Source organism: Echinococcus granulosus, assembly GCF_000524195.1.
Source record: "Echinococcus granulosus chromosome Unknown EG_S00012, whole genome shotgun sequence".
Lineage (NCBI taxonomy): Eukaryota > Metazoa > Platyhelminthes > Cestoda > Cyclophyllidea > Taeniidae > Echinococcus > Echinococcus granulosus.
In genome coordinates, this window is record NW_020170392.1 from 904,540 (window position 1) to 930,834 (window position 26,295).

The 26,295-nt window shown below is 41.3% G+C and overlaps 2 protein-coding genes across 2 annotated transcripts in view; one reads left to right on the plus strand and one right to left on the minus strand. All coding sequences in view use genetic code 11, as the record gives it.

Moving 5' to 3' along the window:
* Window positions 1–1,682, plus strand: part of EGR_02655 (hypothetical protein) — a gene marked incomplete at both ends in the record, with an annotated part of 2,810 nt that extends 1,128 nt beyond the window's left edge. The window contains 3 exons of the mRNA XM_024491904.1: window positions 335–459; window positions 774–1,016; window positions 1,524–1,682. Of these exons, the coding sequence (XP_024353719.1) occupies window positions 335–459; window positions 774–1,016; window positions 1,524–1,682 (527 nt within the window). The remainder of the gene's footprint in view (window positions 1–334; window positions 460–773; window positions 1,017–1,523) is intronic.
* An 817-nt stretch (window positions 1,683–2,499) lies between these two features.
* The window catches only part of EGR_02656 (Actin-binding LIM protein), a gene marked incomplete at both ends in the record, with an annotated part of 49,756 nt that continues 25,960 nt past the window's right edge, over window positions 2,500–26,295 (minus strand). Inside the window, 10 exons of the mRNA XM_024491905.1 lie at window positions 2,500–2,613; window positions 3,189–3,260; window positions 3,387–3,568; window positions 3,647–3,799; window positions 4,402–4,536; window positions 9,081–9,222; window positions 9,531–9,689; window positions 14,896–15,032; window positions 19,673–20,017; window positions 23,455–23,675. Coding sequence (XP_024353720.1) covers window positions 2,500–2,613; window positions 3,189–3,260; window positions 3,387–3,568; window positions 3,647–3,799; window positions 4,402–4,536; window positions 9,081–9,222; window positions 9,531–9,689; window positions 14,896–15,032; window positions 19,673–20,017; window positions 23,455–23,675 — 1,660 coding nt within the window. The remainder of the gene's footprint in view (window positions 2,614–3,188; window positions 3,261–3,386; window positions 3,569–3,646; window positions 3,800–4,401; window positions 4,537–9,080; window positions 9,223–9,530; window positions 9,690–14,895; window positions 15,033–19,672; window positions 20,018–23,454; window positions 23,676–26,295) is intronic.

The window sequence follows — 26,295 nt, forward strand, 5'->3', positions numbered from 1 at the left end:
GTAAATCATCTAGCTACTCACCTTTTTTTACCGCCTTTGTTGAATGGTTTTAATGGCTTTGACGTTATTGTATTAACCGCATAAAGAACTTATTCGAGTTTTTTCGTATTTTTTTGTGAGTATACCTGACATCATTTCGGTTACCTTCAATTTGTTGTAAAATTTAATCTCAGCTGTGCCTCGGAAATGATCTACAAGTGAATTGCTGCTTGGATATATTTTTTGCCTAAATTTGCTTCATAAAAGTAGTGGTATTTGAAAATGGCATGAGTTTTGCAAAATATAATTGGGAATTTGAAAGTCACGAACCTGCGGTTGATTTGGTGATAATAAGCATTAACAAAGACCAAAATGGCCATGTATCGTCAGCATGAGATGTCTGGTCGCTCACTTAAGGCGTCGGCCATTTACTTTCACGCCATCGGCATACTCTTCCGGGGTCATTTGAGGTCTCTTGAGGTTCATAATTCGGCATCCTAAACTACCTTGTTTACGTTCCCACCTGCTTGTGGTCTGCGTTTCTGTTCCTACTGCGATTCTTATATTTCAAAATAAACACTGATTTCTCCGGCAAGTGTGTTTAGCGAAAGACACAAGAATCCTATAGTCAAAAACCGGAAGTTTTTACTTTAATTACACTAATGGTATGCTTCCAAAATAACCACATCTTCAGAGAAAGTTATCAGATTTCGCACGAGGAAAATGGGACCTTTTACGCTTGTTGATACAATTCTATCTAATCTTCCCGAGGATAACTGTTTGAACAACTGTAGGCGCACTGTTGTGAGGTGGCTTCCCTCCCGGAAGTCTCAGCCTTCATCAGCACCGTTCTGGAGGACCGAAAAGTAGCTGCAGCCTCGCACAACATCACCGCATGGTATCTACAGGCCAAACTGAAACCCGACTCCCCCAATACCTCTCTCGTCGCTGACTACGATGACGATGGCGAGGCCCAAGCCGGTGGACGACTGCTCCACCTCATTAGCATGTCAGCGAGGGAGGGTGTTGCTGTCATGGTAATCTCGCATCTACTAGTCCTCATCCACTTTTATTCACCTCCTTTTGCATAAACTGTTGCGACTAATGACCTCGCTGTCCTGAGTATGCGACACATTCGTTGACTTCAGCGTTAGTAGTGACTTATCCCACTGTACTGTGGGCTTCCACAAGTATCTATTTAGATCATTTGTTCATCCGACCCTAAGATTGGTCCCACCTTTAAAACCAACTGCTCAGTTTTATCATGGCAACTGAAGCCATCAAGGTTACATTTTTGCGTTAGGTTTTTGAATATGGTTCAAAAATTTGCATCTCCACCTCATGCGCCTTTTGGTAGCTTATTTTTTTAACAGGGAAGTTAACTGAGTTTTCGGGTCTGAAATTTGAAGTTTCATAACGAGTACTCATGTACCTTACGTAAATGTGGTTGACTTTCGCAGTCTATTTAATTTCACTAATCCGGTCCGTGCCTAACAGGTTTTGATTTGCTGTCACTGAGCTACTGCATTTTGCCCCATCATTAGGTTTCGAGGTGGTACGGAGGGATACACATTGGACCCGACCGGTTTAAACACATCAACAACGCCGCGAATCAACTGCTCATACAACAAGGCTTCACTAAAAGTGCTACAAACTCCGGTGACATCCAAACAAAGGCTAGAAAGCGCGGCAAGAAAAACTAACCACTGAATCTTTCATGATCCCCCTATCTTGTAAAAATGAACTTTTTTTCAAAGACGATGCATAGGCCGCGTTCGTGTATTTAAGCGGGTACGCAACCTTAAAATAATGCTTGAGTAGTCATTGTCTTGCCATTTTCAGAAGCACCTCAATATAGCACCAAATGTGCGGTCCAAACTGTTTAGCAGCATCGAGTTCTTGCGTTTCTCAATAATTTAGTCAGGTGACAGCGATTGGACGTTTTGCGTTGATGCGTCTCTCTAGTACCGCGTCTTTGGATTGGCTTGACGGCCTTCGATGTGAAAGTTTTATCATTGTCATCACCTTTAAACACTCAAGGTAATATCGCACATTGACCTCGTGGTTTCGTCTTGTATTGCCTCACTAGAATGGCGTACGTGTATAAGAAAGAACTAGGACAGGCAAAGAGAGCTGGAGAGTGAAAACGCTTGTGATCAACGCATGGAAAAATGAAGGAAAAACACTGGGGGAAATGTGTGCGTGTGTGGGCTCATGTAAATGACCTCGACAACTGCATGAGGTCAATAAAACAAGTAGTGGTTATGGAAAGAGTGGTTGCAGGGAGAAAGGAGTAGATTGATCGCACCATCATGAGAGGCTCCTGATCCTCCATCTCGGAGGACGACGGCGGCGGCGTCAGCGGCAACGACCTTCCGAAATGCCCTCTTGCGAAAGGGAGGCAGTGGAACGAAGACAACAAAAAGGGCTGATCGGTGAAAGAGAAGAGGAAGAGAGACGGCGGAATGACCGAGTAGCGAAAGGAGCAGGAGTGCACGCGTGTGTCGGCGGTGAGAGCACTCAAAACAGGTCAACTCGGCGCTTGAGGTCGTTGCGCTTCCATTCAGGCAGCCGGTAGAATGCCACTCGCGAAAGCTGGAACACTTTCTCGAATTCCGAATCCGAAAGATACATCTGGAGCAAAATCATTGTCAATTAGAATAATTTGTTTGGTCTGAATATTCGCTTGTGGCGCTACCAATCCGGGATGATGGTGCGATAGAATTAGTTTTTCTTTGGAGGCCTCTTTCCTGCATAGCCGATTGCGCAGGCCTTTCTGGCTCTGTTCATATCATTTTAATGTTACTACTCCTTCAGCTCTTCTGCCCATCAATAGTAAAGCTCCTCTCCGATTCATGTAGCTCATAACAGCATTGGTTACTTGAGCACTGCAATCAGTGCTCTGACGAAAAAGTGAAGAGGATATTTGGTTATCAACTGATTGAGAGTATCGTTACGATTATGCATGTATCATTTACGACACTTAAAGGTTATGTAATTCTCCTAAGTTTATGGAAAGGTTAAATTATTTCTTTGATGTGTTCAAGTGACCGAAGGGGTGCTCCCTAAAATAACAAATCATCAAACACGGAAATTTCATTGTTAGCTCAGCTCTTCTGGTACGAGAAGCATAGGTTAATCTTCTAATGCCCGCTCAATGAAAAAAAAATTAAAAAATCGTAGTTCGCGCTTTGGATTAGAACACATACCTCAAGTCTAGTACGATCGATGCCTTTTGGAGGTCGGCCCAAACTCGCCACGAGTTCCTTGTACGGTATCTCCTGAAACAACACATCCTTTCTGTCGGAACTGAGCACGTAGCGAACATTTTACTCAGCTCTAAATTTGCTAAACTTATCCAGACTCCGTTAGAGTTCGGAGTCAAAAACCACTCGATTTCCACTCACCTTTGCAGGGCTTCCCTCGTGTTTCGTTGACATGGTGTAAGGAGTGGAGGAAACCACACTGGAGTAGCTCGGCGCAGAGCCCAGCAAACCTGTATCGAAATCCTGGCTGAGATTTGTGGCCTCGTCATCTACACGATGTCCATTCCTACGAATTGGTGACGTCTGGGACTGAATCGGAGCGTCTGTATCAGTGGAGTTAAAAACAACTTCATATGACTATGCACCAATTATTGTAGCGGGTTCATTGGGAGAGCAGTTACCTTCACAAATCTTCCCGTTTGTGTGACCGTTGGCTTGCGAGACATTGAGACGAGGAGAGGAGAAGCAGTGAGAGCCGGAGATACTGGAGGTCTTTGCTGAGGAGAGAGAAAGCTGACCGGCAGTGTAGCCTGGTCTGAGACCTGTGGAGTTGCCTGAGTGCAACGACAACAATAGCAAAGTGGACATTCAACAGTCGGTCAGTGTTGCATGAGCATAGGCAGGTGCGCCAGATGAGACCACTCGGGGGGTAAATAACACACGCACACGAATTCATAGTAGATTAGTTATTTACTAGTGGTTAGTAAGTAGTTGATCAGGCTCCATGAGCGAGGTGAGTACTTGAGTCATCAAATAGAACGCCGCGGTCTAAAAACCACTTACACCTTACTGCACGATGAAAGCTCTGCGGTGAATCTGCAAAATAGGAGGGAGGTGTGTTGATTGGGATGGATATTAATCAGTCTGTACTCCATGCCCCATTGAGGTGATGAAACAGGCGAGCTTGGAGACAGCGGTTTATTTGAAAATGTTAATCCACTCCACTTTTGCCCCTCAAATCCCCATGCCGCGAGATAAAACAACATTAAAGCAGTGCAAATAGTCAGAGACCCAAACCACAGGTGAAATATTGCCAGCCAATAATATGATTATACTAGACTTAACGCAAGACAATGACGAAGGATGAAGTGTGCAGAGGGGAACAGGGCGGGTGAGAAAGGGGGTAGAAGGACATGCGTGGAGGAGGTTGTCTTACGCGACGCAGTCCCATTCCGACGGTAACGGTGGTGGTCACTGGCAGTCCATACACGATTTCCCAGGTTGACCAGTTCCAACGAGTAGTCCAGACGATGCGGACTCACCGAGCTTCGCTGGCTCTCTCGCGAGGGTGCTATTTCCACACATACACACATATGGAGGGACTAGTTTACTCTTCTGTACACGAAATCACGCAGACCCTTTCCCTGCAATGCGATTCTATCCCCACGTCAATTGTACTTGTTGTCTGTGTTTCCAACCCACCAGCCCTTTCAAACCCCCCGGAACTATTACGGAGCCACTCTAATTATGTAAACAGGCAATATTGTTCAACTGACCACCCTCCCATCATCCCCAAACAATAACTGAATTCAAGTCATACTTGCTAATTCATATAGCGCTTTGAATCAATTATGGATTCAATAGTTAGGCATTTTAGCCATAAAGCGGAATAAAATCCTATCTTTGCGTTGCTCTATGGGTACTGTTGTTAATATTTCATTCGCGTACGTACTTTATCAGGTTATCCCGCTTCATCTATCACAGTCTGCAACTTTAGCCCCCCAGTCGGCCTGTCGCCGTGATTAAGTTACGGAGAGATTTCTACTAACCTGAAAATATTTTCACCATGACTTCAAAAAAGAGCTTCCAGTTACCACTTTTAGTAACTCCAGTCTAATATACAGAAAAATGTTATGTAAAAGCAGCATTCCTGCAACAAAATTCATGCCTACCGTGCTTCAGAAGCCATGGGTTTCTGAGAGTATGTCCTAGTTATATCATTCTGTTCCCAGTAAAAGAATGATTCCTTTTAAAGGGGTGTAAATTTACACTCATTTAAAAAAAAATTTACAAGCGGTGAAACTTGCTTGAGGTAATCAGTAAAAGTGAGAAGATATGGTGTCCAGCGCCAAAGAATGCACAGGGGTAAGAAATTTTGCCAAAAAATAAGACCTCTAGTTGTAACTGCGATAGATAATAACAGATTTGATCACTTTAACTGTTTTGGTCTCTTTTTGTTAATTTATGGAAAGATGCCGCTTTTTTAGCAAAGCATATTATAACACTGGAGTTCGGCTTATTGCTTTACGTTGTAGGTGCCATCATATAACCTGTGCTCCCAGTCTTCTGGTCCCCGCATTCAAATTTAACGGAGTGGCTTTAAAATTCATAACGCCAATGGGTAACCTGGGCCAACAAGATGGGAAATCACTGTAACGCGCTAATTATTTTTGTCCATTTTCTCCATCCCTCCCCCCTTCCACGCATGTAATTTTCTCCGAAGTAAAGAAAAATCAGTACCCATGTAGTTGAAGAGGCCTCAAATCTATAAGTGGATCACGCAGATAAAGGATCCTATTTCCATCACTTTAATCACTTTTCTGAAGCATCCTACAGACGTGAGCGCTAGGTGAAATTTGTCCCGAACCTTAGCCAAGAGAGATAGGAGGAATATTAGTCATATTGTGATTAGGCCTTATCGAAGACGGCGAGTCTTCATTGATCTACGTTTAAAACTAACCGAGTAGCCGAGATGCAACATTTCACCTGGAGAAAAAAAACGAAGCAAGAAGGGAGTGAGAGCCCTCTTCCCCTTACCATAACAGCATGCCAGAAAATCTGAACTTTTCGTTCTACAACAAATGTACCGTTCCTCATAGAGGATTCGACTCTACGCAAAAGAGATTACAGGAAGCTGAGGACGGTTCAATTTGAAAAGGGAGCACATCAAGTCTCTTGACTACCATAAAGTAAGATTCGGAAGAAGTACGTGCTGTTGAGCCTTTTGGAAGAATGATGCCGCTCTGTGAAAAACGAGTTTGATTGGTGGGTGAAGCAGGAGGAGGGGGAGGAAATTTAGGGAAGAATTTTCATAACTTCCATTACGAGATTTTAAAGTTTCCTCAAGATGGTACTTCTCTCGAGTGGCAAATCACCAATTCTAGTAAAGCGGGAAAATTCTTCACAATTTTCAATGAGATCTTTCGGTGATGGGAAGGTGTTTTCACACTCGACGGTTGTAAGAAATTTGTTACTGGTTTCATTCACTGACAGGGCTTACGTTGGCCTCCAGCAGCAACCTATTCGCCGATTTTCTGCTTTTTTTTATTTGCATTCACATTCAGTGGTCGTAAGTATGTACATTACAAGCCATGAATGTCATTTTGCGAACAAAAAATGAGGTACTCTATGTTTTGTACATGTCATCCTCGTAGCCTAGTTAGATCTCTGAATAGTTGTGTCACATTCACCTGTTTTAACAATGCATAGCTTCTTCACGATTCCGATAACTAAAATTTCCGTCGCATTTACTTTAACTGATACTCTCAAGGAAGCCTCACCACAACTTCAAACTGTTTGAAAATGGGGAGGGGTTTCCTCAAAAATTAAACTGTAAGGAATGGATAACGAAAGGTCATTAAATGTGCCGTCTATGTCGATTCTATAAAGCAGTGAACGAAAAAATATGCATCTCAAAGGCTCACGACACAGCTAGACTGTAAATCTCAGAATGACTTAATTATTCCGGTCAACAGAGAGGAATTTCAGAAAGGTTTCAGGGCTTTCAGGAAGTAGTGGCGGTGCAAAGTTTAGTAATTACGACCAAAGCGTATACTTTACCAAAAATGCCCCAACACTTCCTGTCCAAAAACCATCGGATATCAAACCGGGAGCCGTTGGTATTCCAAACAGTTTTCCTAGTAATCGAAAGAACAATGATAAGACAACTTTCAATCCGAACATCAGTAGAATAAGTTAGAAGCTGACTTAGTTCATAGACCGTCCATGAAGAGGCTCAACTGTATGAATAAAAAGGAAGCCACAAAAGGGCGAGACAATGAGGGAGAGAGGGAAAGAGCATACACAAGTAAGTTATATCCAGCAAGCAGTTGTAATAATTAATACCAACAACTTTATTGTGCTTGATTAGGGTGGTGCTGCGTGAGATCAGAGTACACATTATTACTTATTCAACAGAGGACCACTAATTAGCACAGAGAAGAGAGGGCACTAGAGATAACCGCGCTATCTTGTCTGATTAGTTATTACCGCCTTTTCAGTATTCAGGAGTGCAGGCTTTTTTTGCGTGATTTCACAACTTCCTTTTTATAGACATTATTCGCCTTGAGAAATACTGTTCCACAAAGATGATACGAAGAACACTCAAATCAACTTTACAGGTTCACTGATAAAAAGACACTCCATGCTGAGAATGTTACATCCGGTAACAAACGCCAACTCCATCCTGTCACACACTGGTGGCCGACACACATGTCGCATTAACCTGGCGTGCGACGAAATTACACCCTTTCTATGGGAACGGTGAACACAAGATTTCACGAAAATTTGTAATAAGAAAGTTAAAGCTGATTTGTGCGTGTTTCAATGGAGAATTCTGTCTGGGTCCTTTGAAGGGTGTCCAGGCAGTAAACGCTTTAGCATTGATGGCAAAGTGAAGCAGAATGTGCCAGGATAAGGCGGTTCAGCCATGCAGGCAAATCTTTTTGTGATAGGAGTGTTTCTAGGCGTTATTTCGACGTTGCCACAAATGTGTATAAATGTAGCATCAGAGAGTTGTCTCAAAGAGTAAGTATTTGTCACTCATCGGGTTTGGCTCTTTTCTTTTCCCCTCCCACAGGGAGTTTTGGTCTTACAAACTCACTTCAGGAAGCTTTTGGGTATGTTTTACAGGTGCGCTACCAATCAGTATAACACCCGGTACCTCATCATTAAAAACTGAAAAGTCTCAAGGATCAAATGATATAGTTTCATTTACTAAACTTGTAAAGCTTCCTTTTTTCTGACGTGTGTAACGTACATGAACAAAGTGGACAAAAACTACCACCAGATATTATCGAATATCTGTTTTGCATCCACAGAAAATGAGGTTTGGAAGGTAAGGAAGATGTTTGATTTGAAGAATAGACCTAGTAGGCGCACCTTTACCGAAATGTGTATCCTTTAGCGGCCACTTTACCATCATTTCCGTAAACACTGGCTCGCTTTTAGGGGTTTTAGAACAAATTAAACACAGCCAATAGTAACATTTTACTATTTAAACTCATATCAGCTAGAAATGCCTTGTGAACGACCATTTATGGCACTGCCTAGTAAAATGAAAGGTTTGGAAGAACTTGGGCGAAGACTTTGGCTTGTGAAGTGCATTCCCGAACTATTTTAACAAGTTCCTTCACCTTTTCAAAACCAAGACAATATATTCATTCGGTGTTCATGACTGCAGTCCAAAATGACATTTCTTCATAGATTTAGTCGTCGTTACTCTAGTCAATGCCTGAAATTCCAATTTGATATCCTTGTGCTTTTTTCCGTAGGGAATGGTAGAATGTTGGTGTCTCTAGTTAAACCCCGAACAGCCAGAATTTACGCCAGAAAGAGCTACGAAAGGATATTCCATTAAGATTCACTTACACGACAAAAGGTTAGTTTTCTCAACCCCTTACGTAATAAACCGATAATCGCCTAAGTGAGGAAGTGATAATGAAATATAATTGAAGAGGGACAGAGAAACCCAGTAACCAACTCAAGAACTAAAAATACATCCTAAGTCATTACCAGTGATAAAAAGGGGTAAACAGCTCTCTGTGAAATGCCACGACTCAAATTAGGGATAGAATTCACCAGTATGAGTGAACAAAAAAAGGGAAGAAAACCTACAGGCGAAGCTGTGAGTGGCGTAGCGCGTCTTGTAGGGCGGTTCCACCTTGGCATTGGGACTGCGCGAGGCCGAGACAGGATCGAGGAGATGTGCAGTGCGCGTCTTCTTCCGTCGTACTCGCTCCTCTTCCAACAAGATCGCCTTCAATTGGTGATGAAAAATTGGAAAAAAAAAACAAACAATGAATGGGAAATGTAGAGTTGATTGTTTTATGCACTTCTGAGCAGTCCATTCGCGCTGTTAGCCTTCCGGCCCTTCCACTACATATAGTTTAGCAGAATTAAATTGATATGTTACTAGACGACTTTTTCAATCTCTCATAACTTCCTTCGAGATGCTCCAGGCGCTATGCGGATAATAGTGATAAGGGAACCTAAACCAAAACAACAAAACTTTCGATTTCTTTGGCCAGATACCATGCTAAAACACCGAAGGAGAAAGACACAAACCTGCAGGGCGGCATAGGAGAGGAGGCGTTGAAGCCATGTCAGTTTTACGTAAATACCAGGATGAGAACAAAAGTCAACGAGCTGAGCCTGTCCGCGCACGAAACTATGCAATACTGGTACAGAAATACGATCTCTGTTCATGATTTCAAGATTTGACATCTACTTTTGTTGCAAAAGGCCCTAAACAAAGCAAATAACCGATTCGGCAAACGCTAAAATGACAATGCATTCAAAAGGATACATGAAAAGACCACATGACGATGAGATAATGCTCCATTTTATGATTTAATAGAGATGAACATTTATACGAAGAGCGAGTGACTTATGGACGATGCCCTGGAATTCCGTTCAGCCCTCAGTTATGTCGACGCGATGGCGCAAACAGTTGCCTCATAAATGCAAGAGTGATTCTAACACACCCAACTACAATGTGGCTGCCGATACAGGCAAGCAAACCAAAAGAAGCTCAAAAGGGAGGGTGGAAAGCTATTTGGCAAAATAGCTCGAGCGCTAAATACTGTAACTGGACATGAAATGACATCATGGCTAAATTTAATATGGAAGGACGGAAAAAAAATTCTTTACGAATGCAGAAACTCAGAATCGTAAAGCTGTTTTTAGCTGAAGCCTTTTAAATAATGGGATCGTTAGACTACTTCCCGCGGTTAATGATGCAACAGCCATGTCAGTGAGGGTAGTGTGGCATAAACGGAATTCCGTTATAGGCGGCAGTAACCAGCTTTTAATGGCCGCCATTAATGTAAAATTAGGCAATAGATGTACCTAAGTCAATGCTCATGTACAGTATTATGAAAGGGCTTTGGCGAACCCGGGGTTTTGAATAACAGGACCGTATTTGGGGGAATTAGCATTCAGATGGTTCAAAAATTTCCATACAATAACGACCAGTCTCCTCTTCTTCCACTTTTCATTCATTTTCATAAAAGTTTAGTTCCGGAAAAAGTTCCTAAAAAGCTAAAAAGGTTAGAGAGGAGCAATTTAGCAAGTTTTCAAAAAATGCTCAATCAACTCAAACAGCAGTAAATGTTAACCAATCGCCTTCCCAAAACTCAGGGGCGAAAGAGATAGTTATGCAAGTAGTCTGCAAAATCACGCTGCGTGATGATTTACAACTTCCGCTAGGCATGCTAAGCATGAGAGGGGGGCAACTCAACACTGGCCACAAAGTGGTGCACCAATACCTGTGCGGATGGGAGCACTGCTTTTTTCCTATAGTAACTTCAAAGGCGGATAATTAGCTGTGATAGCAAGCCTCATAAACTGTGCTTTATCTGATCAGTGGGCAGTAGTCGCAATCTCCTTCAGATTTGAGCTAACTTGGACGGAACTGAGGGAAGAACACTTTAGAATGAACGCCGATGAACCTAACTGACTAAATAATACAGTGTAATTTGCATCGTTTTTACCTTTTCCCTCAAAGGTTATGTGGTAGTAATTATTGTACTGCAAAAAAAAATTTCCTCCCGGTAATGGTAACTATCTTTCTTCAGTTTTCGTGGCCTGCTTTGTAGCCGGAGCACTGTTTACCTGATCAAACGAACAGTCGCAACAAATCCATCATAAGTACAATTTCCAATACGATTAGAGTTAGAAGTCAATCACACTGGAAGGAAAATAAAACCCAATTCCCTGACTATTGAGATCCAGATGCGTGAACCATGTGTATTGTTTTCAATAAAAGAGGTGACTACACATAGGCCTCTACAGATACCAAAGCTAATGCATTTACCACTAGGCAATCTGATAGAGGCAATAGATGGAAGAATGTGCAGGTGGCAACGCAGTATAACTGTATTAAGCGAAACGGTATTGTTCATCTAAACAAATTACAGGCGGGGCGACTTGTGTTTATGTCCTAATAGTTAGGAGTACAAACACACACGTGCACCTTTTAATATCGGCGCTTTACGGTGGTCGTGTTTAATATCCGGATTGCGTCGTCGAGGTCTGAGTTTATGGTCAAAAAATAGCCCCTAAGTCTCGAGGAATAACTTGGAAGCTTTGTGGCGGAAGTAAAAGATCTAAACGAGAATTGGATTATCACAAAAGTGGACGGTTAATAATCTCTTTCAATAGGCCCTGCAAAAGTGGCCCACTCCAGATTGAGGCGCCAAAAGGAGTCGGCAAGTGAAAAAAAGGCCAAAATCGGTTTATTCAATTAGAAGGGAAGAGGAGCAATTGGATTAGGACGACTGCGGAAATGCGCCAGAGCTTTATCAGTTCCTTACAGAAGTAAATCCAGATAAAAATTCGATTAGCACTAAATAAAATATTGGATTACAGGACGTTCAAGGGGAGAAAGAACACCAAAATTACTTGATGATTAGTGTTTGCAGTAACTCCAAGTAAGGAATCGGGCTGAATTGGAAAAAAAAGCTACAGAAAGCCTATAATTAAGTCGAAAAGAAGATTCGTTCTAAATTTCCCATGATCTTTTGTTTTGGTTTCCCAAAACGAGAAAAAATCGGGACTTAAAAACCCTTAAGGGTTGGGAAGCTGGGAAGATGACTAGACAGGGCATGTTCTAGATACCAACATTAACATGCACAAAGCCATTCCCCTTCATTTTTGCGTCATGATAAGTGCAAGATAAACCGCACCATGAACTATAAATTTTGCATACACTACAAAAACGACTGTGTGGACTAGAGATAAAAGTAAAGAGCAAACAACAGTAACCGTTTGGCAAAAGAATGACGGGAAAATTCGTCAAGAATGCAAAAATGTAGTCGGGGTAAAACAAGGCTTAGTAAAGCTCTCTACGCAGGGCGTTAGTTAAAACAAATTTCCAGAATAAACCTTTTTTGTGAAAAGTTGGCACTATCATATTTGTTCCCAGTAAGCCCCGAAGTGAACTGCACGCTGCTGACTAGGCACACTGATCACACCAAACAAGTCCATCAGATTATCACACAAGTATGCGATACGGTGTGGTCAAGTGGTTAGCCATGAATCCACTCTGCGAAAACATTCCCGTAGTAATAAAAATGATATGGACTTTCGACAATTTAAGGTAAATATTAGAAGGTGTAATCAACTCCAATTTCAATGACCGTTTTCATCTACCAATAGAAAACTCGCATACCTCTAGTTAAGCTATCTTCGCTTCCCTAGTAAGGTTCATTTAAGAATGTAACCAATCAAAGCGCAGTGCTTTGTTAAAAATTAATATAAACTACGTTTTCCAGTTGAGACTCTACTGAATCCTACTAACAATTCAGTGACCCATTATTCGATGCAAACGAATTTGAGGCACTGACACAATCGGAAATTGCTGCCAGAGCTTGAAGTGATACAAGCTCAAGTGGGGCTTGCTTTGGCGACCGCTTAGGTTTAACCAATCATAATAAAATAAAAAAAAATTAATTTTTTATGCACCACTTCATCACGCAACCTTCCGCGCGTTGAAATTGATGAACACGCCAAACAGGCCATGGAAGACGTGTTGGCATGATAATTGAAATTTACTACTCCCATACTTGCTTCGATTCCCAGAAAAAAAAATTAAATTCGAGCAAACTATCTTGGAAATTATTTCATATATGACATAATTAAGTACTGCTATAAAACGAGTTGGTCGTCAAATAAAAATTGTAAAGAAATAAAGATGCAAAAAGCCTGAGAATTTGGAAAAAAACTCTTCGAAAAAGAATAGAGCCCAGAACATTCATAATTTTCTCCGCGATTTCATCATCTATATTTGAGAGTTGGAGGCAGAATGCTAGCCAGATACTTGATCCCTAAATGAATGCCAATGCAACCGAGCTCTGATGGACTGAGTCGTACGGGGACACCATCAACTATGTTATTAAAGTAAAATGGTCGGTATGTAGAGGGAGATGAAAGTAAGCGTTAGCCACAAGATGGTGGAGGGTGTATTAAAGACTTGAGTGTCTGGCGAATCAAATACAACAACAAGTCATATCGTAGTCCTAAAGAGAAGATAGGCTCTAATTTTAAGGGATGACAGCATGAACTAAACTCCCTAAGCAGAAACCCCCTTTCAGGACTGGTACATACGTGCAAGTATCCATGGCAGACCTAGTAGCAATAACCTGAGCGACGCGTTTGATGAAGGGGAAAAGAGGGACCTTTCACCGTTACGGTGAAAAGTGGAAAAAAAAAACATTGCAAGTGATTTCGCTGAGACAAAATGAGCCTGATCACACTAGTCTCTACATTCTTAATTCAAGCTAGATAGGCAATTCCCTCCACTTCCATCCCACTCCCTCTTTCCGCTTCAGATAAGTGATAAGCGTTGCGACCTTGACCATCAATTAACTCAGTGCCTTGGTTATTAAAAGCGTATAGAACGGTAGCTGAAATTAGCAGAATCGAACAATAAACTAATTTTTTACTGTGTGAAATGTTCAGGACGATAAAATGGTGCATGCAAAGGAATCAGCAAGAGGTCATATGAAAAACAGTCACGGCAACACGAAAGAAAGGTATATGCGTGTGCATGCGTATCACGCAAAGCAGTAGACTGTAGAAACACAAACATCGCTGTTTTTGTACTCACATAATGGTTGACTTTAAGCATAAAAATTGGAAGGGGGCGGGACAACAAAACAGATGACCAAGTGGATATCAGTGATTGAGTCAGATGCGAAAACCCCTATTTGAGTGCTGTTGAATGCAGCTTGATTAATTAAAGCTGAAAGCCACCAACCAATCAAAAAAATTACGATTTTGAGCTGTTTGAGCCTGATACCCACCAGAAATTTGCTATTGATGTAGATAAGGAGCAACGAAAAGTTAGAGGTTGCAGATAGTTTTATAATACTAAATAAGCTGAATGATAGAAACAAAACAGTAAATGTGAAAACATGGGAGAAATATAGACTAGCATTTGATAAAATTTCTAAAAATACGAAGACTATAAGGCAGCATAGTTATTTGCAAAAGGAACAGGAAAAACGTTGTTGGCACTACTACAGGTAGCTACGCGACATTAAACAACGGCAATGAGCTTATCTAAGAGCAAAACCTCCGCACTTGTGGAGGTGATTATAACACAGAACGAGAGTTCGCCTAATTCCCCACATATATTCAATAACCGAAAATGTACTAGTTGACACAGAAGCTCACCCCAAACTCGACAAAATGTAGGACTATAGTGTAAACGCCCACATTAACACGATTCGACTACTTCTAGTGCTTGTTGGGAACCGTGTAAACACCTATTTGCAAAAAAAAAAAGAAATCAATTGTTACTTGCTGGAACCGAAGGGAGAAGGGAAAGAGAAGGAGGAAAATAACAGCATCTCCAAATCACCTCAGTCAATAAATGGCCACCTAAAGCTGAAGTAAATAGGAGAACAAAGGAGAAGGAGGCACTCACCCTGCCAATACCACCAGAGATGCGATCAAGATCGCAGTGGCTACCGACTGAGGTGTCAATGCTGAGGTCCTCCACGCTCTCGTCTGAACTCGCCTGCAGAACTCCCTGCTCACGCAGCCGCTGGCGCCGTTCACGCACTGAAAGGGAGAAGAGGGGAAGCCGATATAACCTGTTTTAATATGCTCTCAGGTGTGTAGAATGGTTCTCTCTAACTACGAAAAGGTGAAAGCTTGCTGATTCACCCTTAGTCAACAAATTGGACTTAATTTGCGGTAGCAAGTCTTAGCAGCTGATTATAATACTTATTAGGAGAGCGGAGATTTCAATATAGTGAAGTGTAAAAAAGTAGGCTAGACAGAGCGCTCAGTCACTTTGATTTACCAATTTGAAGCAGAAACTAATCTGTTGCGATATTACCTGAATGTAGAAAAGAAATTTAAGGGATACATGCTGACATAGGATACATTATATCTCCCTTTCCGAGTTAGGAAGTCTTTAGCTCTTGACAGTGATGCTCCTTTAAAAAAGATGCTTTAAAGAGTTTGATGGGCACAGGCAGCAAATAGATAATTCGTATTTTACGACATTCGAAGAATTCAAAAAGTAATTTGACGTGCATCAGAAACAGCTCTACAATGCAATACCGACTCACAAAATTTTAGCCCATATGTGAACAAAGACCGAAAAACGCCCACCCAGGACAGCCAAAATCGATGTAGCTTCATTCAAGTAAGGAATTGGAAGCCCAAACACTCAATTTTTTCCTGCTTTTCATCACAAAAAGCATCCATATTAATATGATATACGATACTTGATCACAAAGCAAGGAATCTCACATAGCATAACTAGAGGAGATGGAGCACTCATTTGGGGAATGAGATTTATCTATTACGGAAGGAGCTCAGACCACTAGAGAAGCAATTCAAGGATATGTGGTGATGCGTAAAACGTTGTATTTCGTTGGGTATTGCCAAAGGCATTGGATAACGATACTCTATCGCAAACAATGACAATGTGAGTGGTGTCAAATGCGTAAAGAAGCCTTATTCTATTGGAACACCGACTTTGCCTCACCAAATGATGGTTGTGCCAAGTATACTGCGCTATTTGAGGGAATAATCTTAGAAAAAGGTGACAGGAAGTGTGACTGCTACTTCCGTATTTACAGCCGGTCACCAATGGCACGTAAGTAGGAAGCAACGTTTGCGACCTCAAAACATTTTAGTGAATATATGAACGAAAGCCGAAAACAGTCACAGCTAGATCAGTCTAACAGATCAAAGTAAAGTTGAAAAATCTCTCCAGTGCGGCGAATCCCAGTCTAGTGATCTCTTTGCTCCCTGTGTACAAAGAATGGGGAATAAAGATTTTGAGCCATTTGGGTTGAGAAATAAGGAAAAATCGGAGTGAATTTCCCTACTGAGACGCTAGAATTATGTCATGTTCTCCTTGAAAATTAAGTGGGATGTACATAATTCCGAAAGAAAAGATTCCTGCGTTGACTGTGAGGAATTTTGCAGTTCATCCTTTGAAAGGAATCAGTAAACTTGAAATGAGAAAACTTCAAACTTCCGCTACATCAGATCACTTCCGCGCAGGCATTTTCAATGGCCAGAGTGTCCGGAGAGTCGCTACTTATGTGAAACTCAAACTAAAATGAATCTGTTCGTGGTTACTCTCGATTCCTGGTAACTAAAAATATGGAATCGTACTCTTGTTAACGCCTTAAATAAACGCAGTTTGGGCCTCCTTCAAATTTCAAAGGTATTTACTCCTTACAATCCTTCTGCTACTTCACAATGCATTATTAGCACTACTTTAAGTAGGCTACGCATTTAACGATACTCCATTTCGTAGCACAGCATTAAGTCACACATTCTTATCTTGGATACATCTGATGTGAATAAAAAACTACCTTCACCCCTCTCATTAGCTCTCTCCTCTTGAAAACCTATCACCGTTATTTGACACGTAGCTATTTTAAGCCGTTAAAAACGTTGAAACAAGCCGAAACTGCGCATATTTCGAGGGAAAAATATACACATACTATACCATATACATATGATACGATAGTGTGACTCACAGTATACCAAACACTTTAAATTCCGTGCTACAACTAAAAGGCATTGTTCCCAATTGCAAAGTGTGGGCGTACAAATCGCTGCTAAGCATAAACGCTCTCTTTTGCGTGCAGTATATGGAAAAAAGGCTGTCTATTATTCAGTAGAAAGGGAATGCAGAGAGGCGTACAATAGAAAAGGGAGCGATAACAGTTTTACTAAAGAGGCCAAAAGAACGCCGCTGTTGTGTCTCGTTCATCGTTCCCGTTACATTTCGGCTATAGCAGCTGGTTTATCACCTAGATTTTTGGCAGAACAGGACCCTGCTGACTACGCGAATGCTTGCTTCGAAATGCAGTTCCAAATTGACTCGCGTATGGACATCATCGACTTTTTGGAGCGGGGAATTCGACTATTCCTTTTTTAACATACCGCACATGGAAGTTGCTCATGCAGTTACTTTTGTGTCAACTTCTTTTTTAGATTTGTAAAGGCCAGGCGAACTCATACCATGGAAAGTTAGTAAATTGTAAGCCATACAAACGAGGTATTTGTAATAAAGTGACTCGTTTGTGGCACAAAAACATCGAACAACAAGTTCAAGTGACAGTGGATGGTCTTAACTGCAGCCTTAAGGAAAACCAGAACCTCATTATCTGGTTCGCTTCTATGTGGATCACTGTGATATTAAATCGCTTCTTCTAGCTCGTTACTATGAGGAGCACAGCTGCTGCAATTTTGTCCCATCTCAAACTGCAATAAGGTTCACTTACAGACCCACAGCTAGATAACAGAACGAAAGCACAGGGAGAGAATGTTGGTTCATTAAATTCAGCGGTAATTAGACTGACGACTTTTAACAATGCTATAAGAGGACCGCATTGCAGTGAGCATAAAATAGAGGCGAGGGGAGCCATCAATTGCCTGATCCTCCCAAAACAGCCCAAAAACAATAAAGTATGCTTCTAACCACACAGAAGCAAGATACCTGAGGTCAGAGCAATCAATGATAAAGGTCAAAGGTGATTTACCAGGGCTATCAGAAATACTTACATTTGTGAATCTGGTGTGCAAAAGGATACGTGAGTTAAGTGGGATTTAGGTGCAAGAATGATTTTAGCATTGCAGACTTTCATCTAAACGCAACACTGAATGCCCTCCTCGTAACTTTCAGAAGGCTATCTGATTGAACAGTGGAACCCTAATATAAAACACACAATAAACATGAATTCCGTGCAATAAAAACACCTTTCAAGGTAGTCCAAAAGGGAAGTTTATTTGGGCAGATTCTCGAACAGATAACTAATAAAAACATCTATTCAGTCATTTAAAGTGCGCGAAAAAGCAGATTGATTAACAAAGGGGGAAATTTAGGAGTTGTAGCACAAACCTTTCGTTATGTCTTACCAATAAATACAAATTAATCTAGCAGTAGAGAAACCAACTGCCTACGGTGCAAAAGGAATAAAAAACTTACAACCAAGCAGACCATCTGCACTGCTCTCAGGCCACTTGGATCGGTGTTTTATAGGACCAAAGATACGGCTATAAAAAGAAACCATGCCACACGTGCGTTCGCAAAGATAGATAAGGAACCAGTCGACTAAAACGGACAGCAGCTAATGGAGGGGATTGGATGGGTAGACGGGTAGGTGGGCACTACAGTGGCAAGTCTAGGTATTACATTAGATATCTTAAGACTACTACGCCTTAATTACTGACTGCCATCCTCAGAGCTAACTCAGGTATTTATATTCACCAATTACAATTAGACAGATATGAACAGATTCGTTGAGTGGGTATTATTTATTGAAACGATGGATTCTGACTGGTCTTGCCCATATAAATGTGATGGCAGTACTCGAAACGTCTCCTTTATCGTGCGGCATAGCATCCGCTGAAATATGATAAATGTGCTAAAAGAGCATATTTTGAAAAAGAGTTGTTATTTTAACTGATGAGGACCACCACGGGAGTCCTCACGATCAGTTTCTTTTTCTAAAATGCATTGAGAAAATTCCGCTTATGGTCATCTACCAGAAATCTTTACATAAATTCCGATTACCGAATGATTTTTGTGTAGAGCTCTAGTTCTCAAATGGATAGGAGAAACATGTTCACGAAACAGAACCCATGTTACCTACATTTACCAGTTTTCGCAAACAGACTTTGACGACAGCGTGCTATCCAAGGGTAAGATTTCCTTCCAGTGATGACGAAAGAAGGTCAACAGATAATACAGTGAAGACGAAGGGCAAGTTTTTGATAGCATTCAGTGAGAAAAAAATGAAACATAAGAGTGTCCAACATTTTGACAATTGTGCAAAACGATAAATCAACTACCACTGCCACATCTGTAGATAGAAAACAAGCCACAAACACTAAAACAATTGCCCAAAGTTGGTCTTCCGTGTGGGCAACTCCAAATAGTAACAAGTAAGTCTCAATTCTGAACAAAGAGGCTAGAGGTTAATTAAGAGTGTACTCTTTGATCGTCATTTTTTTACTAATGCATATTAATCTCCCGCTTAAGTTATCTGTGTATAATGCTTACTAAGACTGCTACAGAGGTGAAATCGAGATACCGACTTGTAAAATAAAGTAGAACCTCAGGACATTGAAAATGTTAGTGGTTTTAAGAACGAAAAAGTGCCATTTATGAGTAGAGAAAGAGAGACAGTGCTGTGTAAGTGAGAGGTGAGCAGTGAAAAACGCACTGAGTTCGGCGGTCATAACAGCGGTGGAGGCGGGAGCCGGCCAATCATAGCGCTCAATGGCGGGTACCAAGGTGGCATCTGGTGGCTGACCGGAGGGGAAACTGGCAAGTCGGCGCGCCTCCAGTGAGGCTGCCTCACTCTCCACCAGGGTGGAACGCTTACTCAAAGCCACGCCCTCTGCACCCCCTACGCCGTTGGTGGGGGAGGTGACAAGGACGGTGGTGAGATGCCCCACAGAAGACGGCTGTGCCATCAGGGCATCACGCAGGCTCGGGTTGAAGGAGCGCGAGGTGCGGGACATCCCTCCCGGTACTATGCGATTCGGCTCCAAAGGAAAGCGGTTACCTGCAAGGCAAATCACACATCCATGTCTCTTTTGGTCATTTTTGAATAAAGTGCACGACGATGCTAACAGCTCAAATCACATCCAAACATAAATAAAGGTTATCGTAGATTCTACTTCCTCAGAAAGTGAACTCACGATCGTAGTCAATTATTACCAATGAGAAAAACATTAATAACCAACTCAGTTCAACATATCACATCCAACTACATGTCGGGATATCATTTACGGAGAAAAAGTGGAATTGGTTCATCACAAGACACAGATAGGCTCAAGGTGTCAATTCGAAATGGTCCCGGCATTAAAGTTTCAAATATCGGTTCTTCATAAAGGTGGTACCATGCCTACTTAGAAATTGATTGCTACCAGTAGTCATATTTCACGCAATTGTACTTCGAGAGATCCTTGATTAGCAAGGAATGAGCTGTTCATCCACTCACCCAGAAACGCACATTAATACTAACTTGTCAGCTAGTTTAGGGAACAGAAATGTCCCAGCATAACATTATATTTCATTTGAAATAAGATTATGACCTGCAACGGTCCAGCCCACATCTATACTAATCTCCTGAACGTTGCTTGAAATTGCTCCAGATTTGAATGTTTAAATGCTAGTTTCTTACGAAGGAAGTTCAACAAAGCTGCTGTCCTAGTTTGAGAGTTTACTTTCAGTAAGACTGTTTACGTCAACAGTTAACTCGCTCCACCAGCACACCTCCCCTAACCATGGTTCTAGATATCCTCGCAATCATTAGAACACTACAGTTCTACAAATAGTGGATTGTTAACCATCGATGCAAAAACCTTTGTTAGGACAGAATTTATTCGCGTCCATTCAAGAGACCCCATCGAGAAGCACATGCGAAAGGTGGAGGAAATGTCACAGCACTAAGTTCTCCCTAACAAAGCAGACTCAAAGTACTACGACTACATTTTTTTTTAATTATGGGCAAGAATATAGGTAAAACCCGGTTGTGTGCAGCTCTTCTGTCAGTGACATGAACAGTGCTCTGGGCCTAATATCCACATTTGGGCATTTTTGTGAAGTGTCGTTAGAATCTTCCCCAGTCAAAAAGCATCAAAGTTCCGCTTGCCATTTATAAAATAGAAGTGAGCTGTGCGTTCACAGCTTTAATTTGGCAAATACTTGGCACATCTTCCATCTTTCGGACAAATAGCCAAACAAGCGTCGGCGGAGCTAAAATCGCCTTGGTAAATAAAGCAGGTAATTGAAGTGAGTCATTTAAGGCTTGAAAACACACTGAGATGAAACATTCGGTGCCAATGAAAATAGATCGAGAAATTGGGCATCCCTAAATGTGCTCGTGCTTGCCAGATTTATTGTCATCATCAAAATTCATTATTTCAAAATAGTAACTGGCCATTGTCAAGTGTACAATAGGCACTTCAGTAATTACAGCATACGTGTTATTCCTATGATCAAGAAGGCATAAATTAATCAAGGAGGACCAGTAGTGCACTTATTCAATCCTAAGTGTGGGGATCCGATTTATTAATACGAAATGGTATAACGTAGGTTCTACTGGAATCACATTTTCTCTAGCACAGATATAGAGCACTTCAATTTTCTTGTCTCGGCGCAGCGTCACACATATGTGACATCTGTTCTATATCAGTCTACCAGATAAATAGTCACATTAAATTGTCATAAAGTTGACTGATTGAGTTTAACTCATTCAAATAGAAACAGCGCCTTCTTAGTCTGGGATTATCGAAGTTTTTTAGTCTTTGAACAGCAGTTGAATTGGTTAGGTCAGTAGAGTAGGCACTGCCGCTATACTAGAACAATAAAGTGCCTGGGCTGAAATGATGGGTTTTCCTCTAAACGAGATCCCGCTAGAAAGCACATTAATAGTCAATCTTATCCTTAAAGCCAAATTCGACATGAATGAGACCATTTTAATAAACTACTCGGTGTAAGTATGTAACCGAAGTACCTACGGTTGCATTCTTAAACGTGCTTGTGGAATTCACTTTAATCGGTTAAAATGTCTCTTGTCACCTTAGAGAATGTTCAGTGCCCCAATTCAGTAGTATCTCATGCCTCGAAATGTTCGCATTAATTTTCTATAAAAAACGGTTTAGTGAAAGCGAAATCAAAACCTATTAGGAGACGTTCACACCTTCACTTGAAGCAAAAGGAGAAGCGATCGCAACATAGTCTCCATGACTGCAAATTTAAGCTTTTTTGTTTACCAGTTGCTAGGACAACTAACTGCAAATTTATGCATATTGAAAAGTCCCTCTCTTTCGATGCCTTGTGTTACGTGATGGCAAAACAAGGTTAAAGTAGATGGGGAGGTGAGAGCAAGAGAGGAAATTTTTTCTACTTTGTGTTGGAAAAGACCACATAGGAGGCCTTAAATCCGGTATCACATCGATTTTCGTCCACCGAGTGTCCTACGCTAACCCGTTCCTCACAGAAGAAAAAGAGTGAGAGGTAAATGAGAAGTAGTTTGCAGCAAACGGCAAACAGCCTTGAGTGAATGGGCATTCAAGAGCAAGGGGGGACGTATACTAACTATGACGTGAATATGCGCAGATTGCGAAGGCGGCAGCATGGTTCAAAGACGCAATATGCCAGCAAGCTGCGTAACCGGGAGGCAAAAGGAAGATTGAGTTATCTCTTGCCGACAAGGAGTTTGGACTACCCGTTTAAACCAGCGGCATATGCATGGAAAACACACCATACATTCCTCAAAATTTCAGTGTCAAAATGTTCCCACTCCAAGACACAAAATATGACAAACCTAGGGGCCATAGGTATTCCGCTCATATGCGAGCGAGAAATTTCCCTTGGTACTACAGAAATAATGGCACCAAAGCTGGTGATAAATCAGAGAACAGACGCTTAAATGTTTCCTAGTAATCGTATGGAAAAGAAAGTCACTTAAGCAAGCCCAAGTTTATAGGGCCGGCTCCTACCTCCTGTGTCCAGTTACATTCCAATACACTTAAAAAAGAACGTGAAATTAATCAATAGGAAAGTGTCTTTGCAGTTCATAGCCAAATTGGTTAGTTTGTCTGGAGAAATGGTTAAATTAAAACATAAGTGGGTCATCGGGAGAAGGGGGGGGGGAGAAAATTTTAGCATAGAGCATACGCAAAAAAGTTGTGTAATGACGAAAAAGTGTATCATTGTCCAAAACACCAACTCTGAGAGTGGCTACCTCCGGCACTTTTTTTTAAACATTCTTGGTATCTTAAGGGTGCATCACCGTTTTTTTAAGCGAATGACTCAGTTTATGACCATTTTTCGGGGTTACGAAAAAAACTCCGATCACCCGGAAACGCATAGTGTTAGAGTTCAGAATTATTTTTCTTCATGGAATCGATCAAATCATTAAAATATGAGGTGACAAGGTTGCAAAACTGTTTCCTTGATAGCATTTTCGGTTGCGTATTGCCCTATGCCTACCAAGCGGCCACCAAATCTTTGCGCTAGGAATCAGCCAGACCTCATGTGTTAACTCTTGTTTCAGGAGAAGTTCCAATCCACAAAAGGCGCCCTGGTGCATAGTGGAGGCGTTGTGAGCCCAGAGCGTGCGTAGATGCCACAAATGGATCCACATGGGGCTCGCCGACGACAGCTGTTGCTCCTTCTGCCCGCTTGTGGCGCCTTTGCTCGGTGAGTCAGGTCTATCCATTTCAGACATGTGTTATAAAATAACTAGTGGGACGATAATACTTACTACATCAGCTGTGGTTCAAAAGAACACTTTATATTCCCCTGCTTTACTTAGAAAACTCAATCCGTTGCAGATATTTCGCGTTTGGAAGTCATTCACATCAATGTGCTTTTCAAGTGACCCAAAGTATCGCATTAGATCATCGAAAAAGTTAAGCTTTGTTGTTAAATGATGCCTAATTTAAGACTGCTGTTCCCGCCTCGTACCACCATTGGTAGTGGTTAGAGTTTATTATTACCCACATTTGTCTCAGCTCATGTCTCTCAAATGGCTTATTTATGTTTAAAATTTACTTCTTCTCTCAGAGAGACACTTCAAACCACCGTATGGGCGTTCACTACCCACACCCTTGCTAACCAAACGCTTTGTGAATATTTTGAGTTGTTTGCATTACTGCGTTGATTTCACCATAGAAGTCACATTCAGAAGGAATACGATTCGTGGTTAACCTACACGTGGTTTTATTAAAGTATTTTATGAAATGTTAAATGCAAGATATACATAAATAAAGACATGTGGCGGATGAAATGACAATGACCAAGTACCCTTACAAGGAAAGTCTGAAGGACGGTCAGAGGTGGACGACAGTTTTCGACTCTTGAACCTAAGCACGAATTACCGGAATATGAAAAGGACTGGTCTCATCTTAAACAATGAACAGAAGTTGTGTCTAGATGCTCGAGAAGGGCAGAATGCACTTTAAAATGTATGCTAGGGTTCCATTCAAGCCTCCTGCTCCCGCCCCACCTAACATAAGCGCAGGAAAGGAGCGGTTCATTTTGCACGGGAGGTGGGGGTCCTGACCCCTTAAAATACAATGTACACACAAGCAAACGTTAACAACCTCTCCCAGCCCATTTCATGATTTTGTGAAATCTTTTTGTACTAGAGAGCGGATCAAAAGTTGCGTAGACCCCCAATGCTTAAAGGAGGAAAAGGTAGATGTAATAAAACACCTAGTGAGTTATTAGGCACTGACAGCAGATTAGTAGGACACATAAATACAAGTACAAATTACACAACAATGTGGCCCATTAGCTATAACTTGCCCACAATATGGGTGAATAGGCAAAAATGTGCACATAAAGTCCACCCACCGAACAGGATCTAGCAGATTCTTACTGAGAAATAATAAATGACTCGATGAACAGCACGATTATGAATTCATACCATCCTCTAGTAAACCACTACCTATTTCATTTTTAACCTTCGAAAACTCATTTAAAACTCCAGGAAAACATCTATTTTTTTATCCTGTGATCAAAATGACCGGAAAAGTGGAGCAATGTTTGGCTTGGAATTTGATATGACTTCCACCAACACCAGTAAACCACTGTGGTATCAATAATCGTTTTTATTGGAGAGAAGACATTGGAGTTTAAGAAAGGGAATGTTTTTTATTTCCTATGTGGGAAGGTATTTTTTTCCTTCCCGTTGCGCTAAATTGGAAGGGGTAATAAGTAGACAGCTTTGCCTTTATGTAATTCAACTAAATCAATCTTGACACTTTTTAGGGCCTGGGGTTTGAAGAAAGTATGCAGAAAAGGATTTCCAGTGAATTATCTTGAAGAGGTCTAAAAAGTGTGATAAATAAGAGTTAAACACTGTCTGTCTACTGTCTCAAACAGACTCAAACACGGCTACATCCACAAAAGTGGTAATACTAAATGACACCAAGCGATGGGTAGATTTTACTAGTGAGCTTTCTGGAGCACAAAATAGCCAGCGCAGACTTCAAAGACCCACAGAAAATTCGTATGCCTAAAAACAAGCCTACACATAGGAGGCACATTAGTCTAAACCGGTTAAAACACAAAAAAAACACCATAGTTGCTCTACGAATAATAGATTTTCTATGCTCACTCACCCACCCCCCTGAAAATCGAGAGGCGGTTCAACTAGACAACAACCAGATAGTGTTTTGTGAATCTGTGAAATCTTTTTGTTTAATCCTACCTTGTGGAATTCGAATTATGGTTAAGGGAATTGCACGTGTGACTCGCTTTTACGCGTTCGAACAAATCTATGTTAAGTGGAAACGTCTGAATGGTCCCGAAGACTGGATCTCTTGTCTGGGTAAGGTAGTCCAACTACCATAGCATTTAAAAGGAGAGGTTTCCAGGCTGATCAATGTGGACGGTCAAGCAAGGGAATTCATTGAAGGGCTCCAAATGAATGCTTTCCAACAATAAGAAATAGCTCGATATGGCACTGAATGGAGCAAATGAGACAGGCACTGTTGCATAACATCGCAGAAATGTAACTAACTAGAGTCGAACTTATGTTACACAGTAAAAAAATTATTATTTAAAATGTCAACTAAACCCCTAGGGGTAGAACAATTGCTGGTTTCTTGCAATCTTATCGGTTAATTTCAAGTCAATCAATTCATTTCCTCAAGTTAATCGAACCAATTTAACCAATCGACGGAGTTATTTTTTATAAAAGTCTACAACAGAACAAAAGAGAGACAAAAAACGTGCCTGCACTAAGTCACCATATTTCACAAGCGTTTTGGTCGTGGCGCTTCAGTACAAAGCTGATGAGAGCAAGTTCTTATCAGGCAAACT